Source organism: Anomaloglossus baeobatrachus, chromosome 8, assembly GCF_048569485.1.
Source record: "Anomaloglossus baeobatrachus isolate aAnoBae1 chromosome 8, aAnoBae1.hap1, whole genome shotgun sequence".
Classification (NCBI taxonomy): Eukaryota; Metazoa; Chordata; class Amphibia; order Anura; family Aromobatidae; genus Anomaloglossus; species Anomaloglossus baeobatrachus.
In genome coordinates this window covers 22,240,533-22,255,234 of record NC_134360.1, presented here as the reverse complement: position 1 = coordinate 22,255,234, position 14,702 = coordinate 22,240,533, and the positions used below count along the sequence as shown (strand labels likewise).

At 41.7% G+C, this 14,702-nt stretch overlaps 1 protein-coding gene across 10 annotated transcripts in view; it reads left to right on the top strand.

Moving 5' to 3' along the window:
• CADPS (calcium dependent secretion activator) overlaps window positions 1-14,702 on the top strand; it is a 657,127-nt gene that overhangs the window by 355,064 nt on the left and 287,361 nt on the right. For all 10 annotated transcript variants that reach the window (XM_075321362.1, XM_075321365.1, XM_075321364.1 and 7 more), the window contains exons 7-8: window positions 3,927-4,038; window positions 9,000-9,139. In XM_075321362.1, coding sequence (XP_075177477.1) covers window positions 3,927-4,038; window positions 9,000-9,139 — 252 coding nt within the window. The remainder of the gene's footprint in view (window positions 1-3,926; window positions 4,039-8,999; window positions 9,140-14,702) is intronic.

Genomic DNA, 14,702 nt, shown 5'->3' with positions numbered 1-14,702 from the left:
CAAATGTTGCGCCGTTTGCCTTCTATAGCTTCTGCGTTGCACAGTCTATTACTGGCGGAAGAATGAGTTAACTGAGAATCTATCAGGGAGCTCATCCAGACTGAATGGCATTGAATGAGAGTTTGTAGCTCTTTTATATATATTTTTTAGCTTCTTTCAGATGATTTATGACCAATAAATAGATGTGAAATACAAAAAAAGTCTCTGAACGTGCACCAAACTCGTCATCCAGCATGAACCCCTGTGATATACAGTATTTGGTAAATTCAAGGCTCTCTGGTCTAAGTTAGCAAAAATGATCAGTTCGATACATTTCACATTCATAAGTATTATTTAACCCCTTCTCAGACAGGCAAATTTACATTTTGCTCTTTTGCTTTGTCCTATTCTTCAACTAAGAGATATGACTTTCTTCCCATCAACAGTTGCACAAGGACTTGTTTTTGTAGGACAAGTTGTAGTTTCGAATGTCAACATTTATTTTACCATAGAATACGCTAGATAAAACGAGAGAGAAAATCCATGTGGCATGAAGGGGTGAAAAAACACCATTTTGCCTTTTTTCGGGGGGGGAGGTTTCATCTTTAAGGTGTTTATTCTGCAGTAAAAATTACCCAGATATCAATATCCTTCAACTCAACTTATAATGAAAACAGCTATGATGAGCGCGTGTTTCTTGTGTATTGTCTTTTGTTGTTTGTTTGTTTTACCATTTTGGGTAGATACAACATTTCAGTTGCTTTTTATTGTATTTTTTATGGAGGTGTGGTATATGAAAATATCTTCACACAAGTAATCAAAACTAAAGAAACCAAGACTCCACAATCCAGATACCAAGGATTATTATTATTATTATTATTATTATTATTATTATTATTATTTATAAAAAATTAAAAGAATAAAAATTGCAATGAAATTTAAAGAGATATAAAAAAGAAAACATAGTATAATAATAATCCTGGCTTTTTTTTTACAATTATTATTATTATTATTATTATTATTATTATTATTATTATCATTATTATTATCATTATTATTATTATTATTATCATTATTATTTTAAAAAGGCAAAAACAAAAATAATAAAAAATTACAATGAGATATAAAAAGATATAAAAAATAAGAAAACATAATAATAATAATCATAATAATTGTAAATAACCCAATAACCCTGTATTATAATAATAATTAATATAATAATAATAATAGTTAATAAAAATAATAAAAATTACCAATGAGATATAAAAATATATGAAAACTAAGAAACTATAGTAATAATTATTGTAAATAACCCATTATTATTATTTTTTATTATTATTATTGTTTTAGTAGTTATCAGTATAGTTTGATTATTAGCATCCTCATCATCATTATTAATAATAATAATAATAATAATAATAATAATAATAATAATTATAAATGTAATAATAATGGTAAAAAAAATAATACCAAATGCAATGAGATATAAAAAGATATAAAAAATAAGTAAACATAATAATAATAATAGTAAAAACCCCAAGATTATTATTTTTTTATTATTATTATTATTGTAAATATTATTAAATGATCTGATTCAAAAGAGGTTAATTGGAAGTGAAACTGCTTAGAAGAAAAGTCATCTTCACATGACCATCGTTGATGGTCCAATTATGGGCCACCCATGGGTGTCCTGACCCGATCTCAGCCTCATCATAGGCACAAAAGTATTCTGTTGACTTTTGGGCCACAGCCTGTCCGGATATTGCAGTCTATACTCAAACGTGTAAAATCGGCCACAGTCGAAAAAACAACCATCACAGTGGTCTACTGATGGTTCACCTCTTGAGACCTTAGATGACCGGGCGTTATTGCAGGGGTTGCTTCCATTTACCAGTATATTATTGCTAGCGAGAAAATAAACCCATTACGCACCGTTCGTTCAGATGAGTGAACATGCAATACATGGCCAGACCAGGACCACCAACCACAGCTGCTCTCCATCTGGCTCACACGGCTTACACGCTGGGCTCTCCGTCTATGATGTCCATATGACACATCTACATGGGGAGATGATGTCCTGGTGACACGGCACCTGTCAATTATCAGCCATTCTGGAAATATCATTGGACAGGAGTCACACATGTAGTGCAGTTTAGGATGCAGTTTTTAGAGTATGAATAGCTCCCACTACGGAGGACGGAAAAAAACACAGCCACCGGGGAGACTTTCAGAGCGCTGCATCAGGCAGCCTGACAGCGCCCCCTGGCAGCTGCACCCCCGGGCACATGCCCCACCACCCCCCGATACGCTTATGTGCCAGGGAACGAGAAGGATAAATCATCCAGTGTTGACTATGGCTCAAAAACCTTTCCCAGGTCATTCTCCCTACGGCAGAGTCTTTGGATCTATGGGAGAATAGTACCCATTTTGTTCTATAATGTCCATTTTGTCTTATAGCTAATGATGTCATAGGGTTCAGCTAGCACTGATTGGCAGGGAAGTTTCACATTTCTGTTCATGCCTCTATTGTTCTTATTGGTGCATAGTTCGGAGGAGTTATTTCTTTGTTTGAGGTACTATATAAACTGATCACATAATGTAATAAATAGGGATGATCGAATACCTCAAATATTCTGCTTCGCAAATATTTGCCGAATAGGTCGCCGCTATTCGACTATTCGCGAATATTCGATGCGCAATGTAAGTCTATGGGAAACCCAAATAACAACTATTCGGAACTATTTCAGCTTCCCATAGACTTACATTGTGCATCGAATATTCACATAGCGGCGAGCTATTCGTCGGATATTCGCGAAGCCAAATATTTGGGGTATTCGATCATCCCTAGTAATAAAGCAGAAACTTTCAATACACCACAAACTGTGTGTGTGCTGTATTGATTTCACGAGCGCGCGTCAAACAAATCTTATTGGGGCATAGTTCGGAGGAGTTATTTCTTTGTTTGGAGGTACTATATAAACTGGTCACATAATGTAATAAAGCAGAAACTTTCAGTACACCCACAAAGCGTGTGTGCTGTATTGATTTCACGAGCGCGCGTCAAACAAATCTTATTGAAACATAGTATGGAGGAGTTATTTCTTTCTTTGGGGTACTATATAAACTGATCACATGATGTAAAAAAGCAGAGAACTTTCAGTACACCACAAAGCGTGTGTGCTGTATTGATTTCACGAGAGGCGCGTCAAACAAATCTTATTGGTCCATAGTTCGGAGGAGTTATTTCTTTGTGTGAGGTACTATATTATCTGATCACATGATGTAATAAAGCATAAACTTTCAGTACACCACAAAGCGTGTGTGCTGTATTGATTTCACGAGCACGTATCAAACAAATCTTATTGGTGTTTAGGTTCGGAGGGGTTATTTCTTTGTTTGCGGTACTATATAAACTGATCACATAGATGTAAGAAAGCTGAAACTTTCAGTACACCACAAAGCGTGTGTTCTGCATTGATTTTCCAAGCGCTCGTAAAACAAATCTTATTAATTTGGAGTTCAAGAGGCATAGAAGGAGTGTATTTTGCTCACCTAGTCTTTTTGCGATTCCTTCACCTACTGCCCATGTATACCCATCGCAACGCAGCATCCAAAACAGAAAACCGCTCTTACACCACAGAACTTTCTTTGGAACATAAGCAGAATTTTTCATATCTAGGCATCTTTGTAAGAGATGGGTTAAATAAAGCTAGCTGTATTACTGCTGATCTGCAACATCTTGCACCTACGAGATCTTAGCACTGAGCCACCATCGCAGACATCTGTCTCACATTAACTAGAGAGACAATTAACACATTTCTTGTCACAGAGTTGTAGCACATTTTTGTGCTACATTGTCATTTTCGATTTAACCCATTCTTCCTCTTTATCATACAATTACATTGTGACTGATGAATGATGTTTTGCTTTTTTTTGCTTTCCTCTAGTTGGGGAACACAAGGGGACTTCAGCACCACACACCGCCTACCTGCCGTCAAGGTCAAGCTCTTCACCGAAAGCACCGGGGTTCTCGCGCTGGAAGATAAAGAACTTGGACGGGTGAGACCCATCAGGACACCTGTTGACGTTGGTGTAACACTTCCCGCCATATAAGATTAACCATTAGTACATAGATTCAAGATAGCAGAAGACCTAAAGGTCCACAGTCAATCAATAAAGTTCTTCACCCAACCAACCCAACAGATGTCAGGGGAGAAAACCCAGAAACAGGTGTCTGGAGGAGGAGATTTTGGTTTGGCTAAAGTGTCATTGACTTGTATGCTAGCTGCCTCCAATAGATGGCGCTAGATCACAAGCTTTCTTTGTATGAGGGATGATTTTCATACTTTTAACCTGAACCTTAAAGGGCAGCTATTATCAGAAAATGAACTATTTCTAAATCAGGGTTTTGTGTTACGAGTATTTTTTTGGGGCAATGTTGTTTTTTTCATATCACGTTAATTAAAATGAAAAGATAGTAGTTTTGCAATTTTCACACCGGCCACTGTTGCTTTTTTCATACTCATACTCCCTGTCATTTCACAAAGAATTTGCAGCAGCCTCCTTATCGTCAGAGGCAGGAATACAATGACTGATAACACCTCTGTTCACAGCTGATAACACAGGATCCACCAATCACAAGTTCACATCCTCCTCCTGCATGACTGGTAACACCTCTATATACAGCCTGTTAAGACAGGATCCACCATTCACAATAGGTGATGTCACAGCTCACCTCCTCCCCCTCCTGTTCAGTGACTGATAACTCCTCTATATATGATAACTCCTCTATATACAGTAGATAACACCGGATCCACCATTCACAATAAGTGATGTCACAGCTCACCTCCTCCTCCTGTACATAACTGATAACACCTCTATATACAGTATATAACACAGGATCCACCAATCATAATAGGTGATGTCACAGCTTACATTCACCTCCTGTTCAATGGCTGATAACTCTATATAGAGTAAGTAACACAGAATCCATCATTCACTATAAATATCACAGCTCACCTCCTCTTCCTGTTGAATGACTGATAACACCTCTATATACAGTAGATAACACAGGATCCACCATTCACAATAGGTGATGTCACAGCTCACCTCCTCCTCCTGTACAATGACTGATAACACCTCTATATGCAGTAGATAACACAGGATAAACTATTCACAATTGGTGATATCACAGCTCACATGCTCCCCCTCTTGTACAATGATAACACCTCTATATAGAGTACATAATACAGGATCCACCACTCAGAATAGGTGATATCACAGCTTACTTCCTCCACCTGTACAATGTCTGATAACACCTCTATGTACAGTATGCAACATAGGATCTACCATTCAGAATAAGCTATATCACAGCTCCCCTTCTCCCCTCCAGTACAATGATTGATATTACCTCTATATACAGTAGATAAAACAGGATCCACCATGTACCATAAGTGACATGACAGCTCATTTCCTCCTCCTCCTGTACAATCACTGTTAACACTTCTATATACAGTAGGTAACACAGGATCCACCATTTACCATAGGTGACATCACAGCTCACCTCCTCCTTCTGTACAATGACTGATACCTCTATATACAATAGATAATACAGAGCGGCACGGTGGCTCAGTGGTTAGCACTGCAGTCTTGCAGCTCTTGGGTCCTGGGTTCTAGTCCCACTTAAGACAACATCTGCAAGGAGTTTGTATGTTCTCCCCGTGTTTGCGTGGGTTTTCTCCGGGTTCTCCGGTTTCCTTCCACACTCCAAAAACATACTGAAGGGAATTTAGATTGTGAGCCCCAATGGGGACAGTGTTGCCAATGTATGTAAAGCGCTGTGGAATTAACAGCGCTATATAAATATTATATATTATTATTATTATCCACCATTCACAATAGGTGATGTGATGTCACAGCTCACCTCCTCTTCCTGTACAATAATAATAATTTTATTCATTTATATAGTGTGTAAAACAGAACCATGACCTAGTGGTCAAATACATATAAAATGTCAGAGACAAATACAGTTAACAAAGTGGCAGTGGTTCACAGTTATCACTTTTGAGCATAGGACTTAACTTGTGGGCTGTAATTAATTATACGCCAGAGATTTGATTCATGACAGTCCATACAGTCCAGATAATGATATGTTATTGCTCTTCAGGTGTCCTTATAATAGGAGTAAACCATCAGCCTTCATACAATTCCACCTCAGTAACTCCACCTCGACGCGTTTCCCCACACAGTGAGTGTGGTTCATCAGGAGGCCAGAATGATATGAAAAATCAGGTGTGCAGGTCCATGGCGTCAGGAACAGGATCAGCGTGGTGCAGTTGATACTATGCGGATGACCACCACAGTCCAAGTGATCGCCAATAGTATCAGTGGTTGCAAGATCCATCTAAGGTTAAAATTAAGGGCACCGCGCATGCGCACCTATGTTCTTCTTTAGCAGGTCATGTGATCGTCATTTCTGATGACGCCTGGCGCTGCTGCTATGGAGACCGTGCGCATGCGCGGTGGCTTTTTCCTGTAGACGAGTGGGTCTGACGTGCATGCTCCCGTGTGACGCGTGCGAGGTGCGCGCGCGATACGGGGCATGCGCAGTCAGGAACCCATAGTGTGCCGATGGAAACGGCCGGTGGGTGATTTGACCCTCATAGGCCTCCATCGGGAGCGCGCGGTAGGCGCGCGCTGTAGCAGGCATGCGCACTGGGTGCTCTGTGAGCACACGCCCGATTTGCCTCCAGGTGTATTGAATGATGTATGGTATATATATACCACAGATGGTAGTGCAGATCCATGGCGATCACTTGGACTGTGGTGGTCATCCGCATAGTATCAACTGCACCACGCTGATCCTGTTCCTGACGCCATGGACCTGCACACCTGATTTTTCATATCATTCTGGCCTCCTGATGAACCACACTCACTGTGTGGGGAAACGCGTCGAGGTGGAGTTACTGAGGTGGAATTGTATGAAGGCTGATGGTTTACTCCTATTATAAGGACACCTGAAGAGCAATAACATATCATTATCTGGACTGTATGGACTGTCATGAATCAAATCTCTGGCGTATAATTAATTACAGCCCACAAGTTAAGTCCTATGCTCAAAAGTGATAACTGTGAACCACTGCCACTTTGTTAACTGTATTTGTCTCTGACATTTTATATGTATTTGACCACTAGGTCATGGTTCTGTTTTACACAATGGTGTGGATTTTACTGTAATAAAATTGTTTAATATTGGGAATATTTTGTTTATCTTGTTAAACTACAATATTCCCGGGACTTTCTTGATCCAAATTTTGCATATCATTTATATAGTGCTATTAATTCCATAGCACTTTACATGGATTGGCAACATTGTCCCCATTGGGGCCAACAATCTAAATTCCCTATCAGTATGTTTTTGGAGTGTGGGAGGAAACCTGAGAACCCGGAGGAAACCCACGCAAACACAGGGAGAACATACAAACTCCTTGCAGATGTTGTCCTTAGTGGGACTAGAACCCAGGACCCCAGCGCTGCAAGGCTGTAGTGCTAACCACTGAGCCACCGTGCCACCCTATAATGACTGATAACACCTCTATATACAGTAAATAACACAGGATCCACCATTCACAATATTTGATGTCACAGCTCACCTCCGCTTCCTGTACAATGAGTGATAACACCTCTATATACGGTAGATAACACAGGATCCACCATTCACAATAGGTGATGTCACAGCTCACCTCCTCCTCCTGTACAATGATTGATAACGCAGTAGATAACACAGGATCCACCATTCACAAAAGGTGATGTCACAGCCCACCTTCTCCTCCTGTACAATGACTGATGACACCTCTATATACAGTAGATAACACAGGATCCACCATTCACAATAGGTGATGTCACAGCCCACCTTCTCCTCTTTCTTCACAATGACCTTCCACAAGCTCATTATTTATGTCAATACAAAAAGGTAGTGTCAGAATTTGTGAACTGTGGGTAATGTGCATGTGAATTTCATAAACAACAGGAAGTTAGAATCTAAAATAGCCCTAGTGGCCGCTGTGAAAATTGCAAACATTTTTATTTTTTTTTAACAAAGATTGTAATATGGGGAAAAATTACCAAAAATAAAAAAAACATACAATTAACACAGAAATTAGTAATTTTCTGATAATAGCTTTCCTTTAAGTCTCGCTCGGTGGTGTCTATAAGGAGAAGTAGTTTATGACATCACTACCCCTAAAAACCAGCAGAGCGGATAGAAATGATACAGGGTCAGTCTTATGGGGGATCTTTTTCCATTAGTCAAAGTTATAAATCTGCTGGAATAGAGCGGAGGCTACACAGTTATTGACAGTTGGGCACGGTGGCTCAGTGGTTAGCACTGCAATCTTGTGGTGGCTCAGTGGTTAGCACTGCAGTCTTGTGGTGGCTCAGTGGTTAGCACTGCAGTCTTGTGGTGGGTCAGTGGTTAACACTGCAGTCTTGTGGTGGCTCAGTGGTTAGCACTGCAGTCTTGTGGTGGCTCAGTGGTTAGCACTGCAGTCTTGTGGTGGCTCAGTGGTTAGCACTGCAGTCTTGCAGCGCTGGGGTCCTGGGTTCGAATGCCACCAAGGACAACATCTGCAAGGAGTTTGTATGTTCTCCCCGTGTTTGCGTGGGTTTCCTCCGGGTTCTCTGGTTTCCTCCCACACTCCAAAGACATACTGATAGGGAATTTAGATTGTGAGCCCCAATGGGGACAGTGTTCCTGATGTATGTAAAGCGCGCTGCGGGATATGTTGGTGCTATATGAAAAAAAAAAAAAAAAAAAAAAAAAGATTTGAAAGTTCTAAGTTCTGCAAATTCTACACAATTTCACATTAGATTTGCACATGGCATCATTTGGAAAAGTTCCATGTAAAATGTGGCAGAAACAAATAATACATTTTGCTCTATTTTTTATGCACAATTTGCAACAATAAACTGTGGCATTCTGCTTCTACCCAATGATACTGTTATACTTATATATTTTATAGGTGGTTCTGCACCCAACACCCAACAGCCCCAAACAGTCGGAGTTTCATAAAATGACGGTGTCAAAAAACTGCCCCGATCATGACCTGAAGATCAAATTAGCCGTCCGAATGGATAAACCGCAGAACATGAAGCATTGTGGGTAAGTAGCACAGACATGACCACAGTAAATCCCTAAGCCTACTTAACAGGACTTGACTATTGATGACCGGGTGTAGGACGGCGGCTGAGCTGCAATAACGGAGACAGTGGAAAATAAGAGGGAGGTTTCTGGAAAAAAAACAAATAACTTCTGGGCAACGATTTCTATGATTTATCCGTAGCATAGACAGTCAGTAATTCTCAGTAAATGCTGCATCCTATTCATGTAGATTACGTCAAACCTCAGGTGACCTCAGTGACCTCAGGTGAACTCAGTGCTCACAGCTGCGGCTCAGTCAGTGTTTTTGGCAGCGCACAGTGAACGGTCACATTTTCTAATGTGACTGCGAACTGCAACTTCAAATGTAGCAGAGCTGGTATCGTAGTGGGACCTTGTGTGGATTACGTCAAACCTGCAGGGGTGTTTTAGGGGTTAATAAATTGGAGAAAGAGTGTGTTTTTTTTAAAAGATTTTTGTGTTTATGTTTATTTATTTTTAAATACAGTATTAGTATTGAGGGATCTCATAGATCCCCTCCCCATTACTAACCTTGGGCTTGATGACAGCTGTGATTTTTTGACAAATCACAGCTGTCATTAACCCCTTATATTACCTTGATTGCTACTGCACTCAGTATGAGCTGGGTAAAGTGCCAGAATTGTCATATCTAATGAATGCGACAATTCCAAGGTGGCTGCACGCAGTAACCATGGGCCTCCCCAGTCTGAAAATACCAGCCCCCAGCTGTCCACTTTATCTTGGCTGGGTATCAAAATTAGTTGGACCGCACGCCATTTTTATATTTTTTTTTTTTGCAGTGGTGGCGCCTGGTATTGCAGCTTATAGCAATGCAATGAATAGGATTAATCTACAATACCACTGTCAAAAGTATTCAGCTGTATGAAGAGGAAGAGCCACTTGCTTAAGCTCCATGGCTTTGTCTGAATGCAGATGTGCCGGGAGTCAAATCTCCATTTGTCTCTTATCTCAAGGACAGTTTTACAGTTTTGAAGAGGCAAGCGGTAGCACCGAGTACTAAGCTGCAGACCTATAGCTATTCCATATTGAGGCTCTCATTTTTGTACTTCTTTTATAGGTTTACTAGGCTAAAAAAATAAACGTCCAACTAATTTGGGTTGGTACCTGGTGGCATCATCACTTCCATTACACAAAATAGTAAGAGGTGGACCAAAGTGAATTCTGGATGCTTTGCCATGAGATGGAATCAGAATGATATAAAACATATAGCTATTAGTGATGAGTTAGTGAATAATGAGCACTACCATGCTCGGGTACTCAGTACTGGTAACTAGTGATGAGCGGGCACTACCATGCTCGGGTACTCAGTACTGGTAACTAGTGATGAGCGGGCACTACCATGCTCGGGTACTCAGTACTGGTAACTAGTGATGAGCGGGCACTACCATGCTCGGGTGCTCAGTACTCGTAACTAGTGATGAGCGGGAACTACCATGCTCAGGTGCTCAGTACTGGTAACTAGTGATGAGCGTGCACTACCATGCTCAGGTGCTCAGTACTGGTAACTAGTGATGAGCGGGCACTACCATGCTCGGGTACTCAGTACTGGTAACTAGTGATGAGCGGGCACTACCATGCTCGGGTACTCAGTACTGGTAACTAGTGATGAGCGGGCACTACCATGCTCGGGTGCTCAGTACTCGTAACTAGTGATGAGCGGGCACTACCATGCTCAGGTGCTCAGTACTGGTAACTAGTGATGAATGAGCACTACCATGCTCAGGTGCTCAGTACTCGTAACTAGTGATGAGCGAGCACTACCATGCTCAGGTGCTCAATACTCGTAACTAGTGATGAGCGGGCACTACCATGCTCGGGGGCTCAGCACTGGTAACTAGTGATGAGCGATCACTACCATGCTCAGGTGCTCAATACTCGTAACTAGTGATGAGCGGGCACTACCATGCTCAGGTGCTCAGTACTCGTAACTAGTGATGAGCGGGCACTACCATGCTCGGGTGCTCAGTACTGGTAACTAGTGATGAGCGAGCACTACCATGCTCAGGTGCTCAATACTCGTAACTAGTGATGAGCGGGCACTACCATGCTCGGGGGCTCAGCACTGGTAACTAGTGATGAGCGATCACTACCATGCTCAGGTGCTCAGTACTGGTAACTAGTGATGAGCGGGCACTACCATGCTCGGGTGCTCTGTACTGGTAACTAGTGATGAGCGGGCACTACCATGCTCAGGTGCTCAGTACTGGTAACTAGTGATGAGTGGGCACTACCATGCTCGGGTGCTCTGTACTCGTAACTAGTGATGAGCGGGCACTACCATGCTCAGGTGCTCAGTACTCGTAACTAGTGATGAGCGGGCACTACCATGCTCGGGTGCTCAGTACTGGTAACTAGTGATGAGCGAGCACTACCATGCTCAGGTGCTCAGTACTGGTAACTAGTGATGAGCAGGCACTACCATGCTCGGGTGCTCAGTACTGGTAACTAGTGATGAGCGAGCACTACCATGCTCAGGTGCTCAATACTCGTAACTAGTGATGAGCGGGCACTACCATGCTCGGGGGCTCAGCACTGGTAACTAATGATGAGCGATCACTACCATGCTCAGGTGCTCAGTACTGGTAACTAGTGATGAGCGGGCACTACCATGCTCGGGTGCTCTGTACTCGTAACTAGTGATGAGCGGGCACTACCATGCTCAGGTGCTCAGTACTGGTAACTAGTGATGAGTGGGCACTACCATGCTCGGGTGCTCTATACTGGTAACTTGTGATGAGCGGGCACTACCATGCTCAGGTGATCAGTACTCGTAACTAGTGATGAGCAGGCACTACCATGCTCGGGTGCTCTGTACTTGTAACTAGTGATGAGCGAGCACTACCATGCGTAGGTGCTCAGTACTCGTAACTAGTGATGAGCGGGCACTACCATGCTCGGGTGCTCAGTACTGGTAACTAGTGATGAGCGGGCACTACCATGCTCGGGTGCTCTGTACTGGTAACTAGTGATGAGCGGGCACTACCATGCTCGGGTGCTCAGTACTGGTAACTAGTGATGAGCGGGCACTACCATGCTCGGGTGCTCTGTACTGGTAACTAGTGATGAGCGGGCACTACCATGCTCGGGTGCTCAGTACTTGTAACTAGTGATGAGCGAGCACTACCATGTTTGGGTGCTCAGTACTTGTAACTAGTGATGAGCGAGCACTACCATGTTTGGGTGCTTGGTATTCGAGTCGCGCCCATCCAAGCGTCTGACTGCTCGTTACAAGTACCGAACACCTGAGTATGCCGGCATCTGTGATTGTTTATAGAGTGGAAAAATAAATAATTGAAAAAAAGGACGTAGGATCCCCGCATATTGATGCCCAGTGCAGATAAAGTAGATAGCTACAGGCTGCAGGGACGAGAGACCCCATGTGGCTTATTTTAGTTATTTAAATAAATAATTTTTAAAAATGGCATGTGTCCCTCCAATTTTGATACCCAGCCAAGATAATACGGACAGCTTGGGGCTGATATTTTCAGGCTGGTGAGGCCCATGGTTACTGCCTGCAACCACCTTGGAATTGTCGCATTCATTAGATATGACAATTCTGGCACTTTACCCAGCTCATACTGATTGCAGTGGCAATCAAGGTAATATAAGGGGTTAATGACAGCTGTGATTTGTCAAAAAATCACAGCTGTTATCAAGCCCAAGGCTAGTAATGGGAAGGAGATCTATGAGACCCCTCATTACTAATACTGTAATTAAAAATAAATAAACATAAACACAAAATTCCTTTAAAAAACACACACTTTCTCCAATTTATTAACCCCTAAAACACCCCTGCAGGTTTGACGTAATCCACACAAGGTCCCACTACGATACCGGCTCTGCTACATTTGAGGTCACAGTTCGCAATCACATTAGAAAATGTAACCGCTCACTGTGAGCTGTCAAACACACTGACTGCATCTGTGAGCGGTGATGTCACTGAGTTCACCTGAGGTCACTGCATGAGTTTCCGACGGTGTCCCATCTGTGACCTCAGGTGAACAGACCGAAGGTCAACTCATTGAAGTCAGTGACCTCACCCCAGGTAAAGTCACTGAACACAATGCTGGATTACCGGATTAGGCAATGTGTGCACAGTGAGTATTTGGCAGATTTTTGTGCATCAAATTTGCATCTCCACACAAAAACGCACCAAAACGGCATCAAAACGCATGCGGTGGTGTTCCTTTTTTTGCTAGGAGATGCAGATTTGGTGCAGAAATGTCTGCAACCAAATACTCAATATGCACACATTGCTTAATTCGGTAATCTGCCATTAAGTTCAATGACTTCACCTGAGTTCACATCTGGGGTTCCAACAGTACCCCAGATGTGACCTTATGTGAACTCAACTGAAGTGAACTCATTAAACTCAGTGACCTCCCCTCAGGTGAAGTCATTTAACTTAATGCCGGATTACCGAATTAGGCAATGTGTGCACAGTGAGTATTTGGGGCAGATATTTCTGCTCCAAATCTGTAGCTTCTGGCAAAAAAATGCACCAAAACCGTGTCAAAACATTTTTTTTGCCAGGAGAGGTAACCAAATACTCAATGTGTGTACATCTCGTAATCCGGTCATTTGGCATTGAGTTCAATGACTTCATCTGAGGTGAGACTGCTGAGTTCCATGAGTTCACCTCAGATCAGTTCACCTGAGATAACAGCTAGAGTACCATGGGAACCTCCAGCCGTGACCTCAGGTGAACTCAGTGATTTCACCGCTCACAGCTGCAGCTCAGTCAGCGTATTCAGCAGCTCACAGTGAGCGGTCACGTTTTCTAATATGACTGCACACTGGGAACTCAAATGTAGCAGTTGGGATCATCGTGGGACCTTTTGTGGATTACGTTGGACCTGCAGATTTGTTTTGGGGGTTACTAAATTGGGTATATAAGGTGTTTGTTTTTGTTTAACAAAATAAAAAAATTCTCTGTGTTTTGTGGTTATTTCTCTTTACTTACAGGGTTAGTAATGGGGGGTCTCAAAGACCCCTCGCTATTACTAACCTCGGTCTTAATGACTGCAGAGATTTTTTGACAAATCACAGCTGTCCCAATTGCCACCACAGAAAGACAATGGGGTTAAAGCATTGTCGCATCTAATGGATGCAGCAATTCCAAGGCGGCTGTGGCTGCTACTTTTAGGCTGGGGGAAAACTAATCATGGGCCTCCCCAGCCTGAGAATACCAGTCCCAAGCTGTCGGCTTTATCTTGGCTAAGTATCAAATTGGGAGGGGGACTGCACGCCGTTTTCTAAAATTAATTGAATAAATGTTTTAAAAAACTATGCATGGAGTCCCTTGAATTTTCATAGAGAGCCAATACATTTTAGTTTTATTAATTTTGTTTTTGCAATTATTATTTAACTGGTTTCTTTGTTTTCTTTATTTTTAGATTTTATTGTAATTTTTATTATTTTCATTTTTATTATTATCATTATTATTATTTTTATACATTTTATTTTTCTTATTTTTATTTTTGCAATTATTATTTAAAAGGGTTTTTATTTTACTATTTTTTAT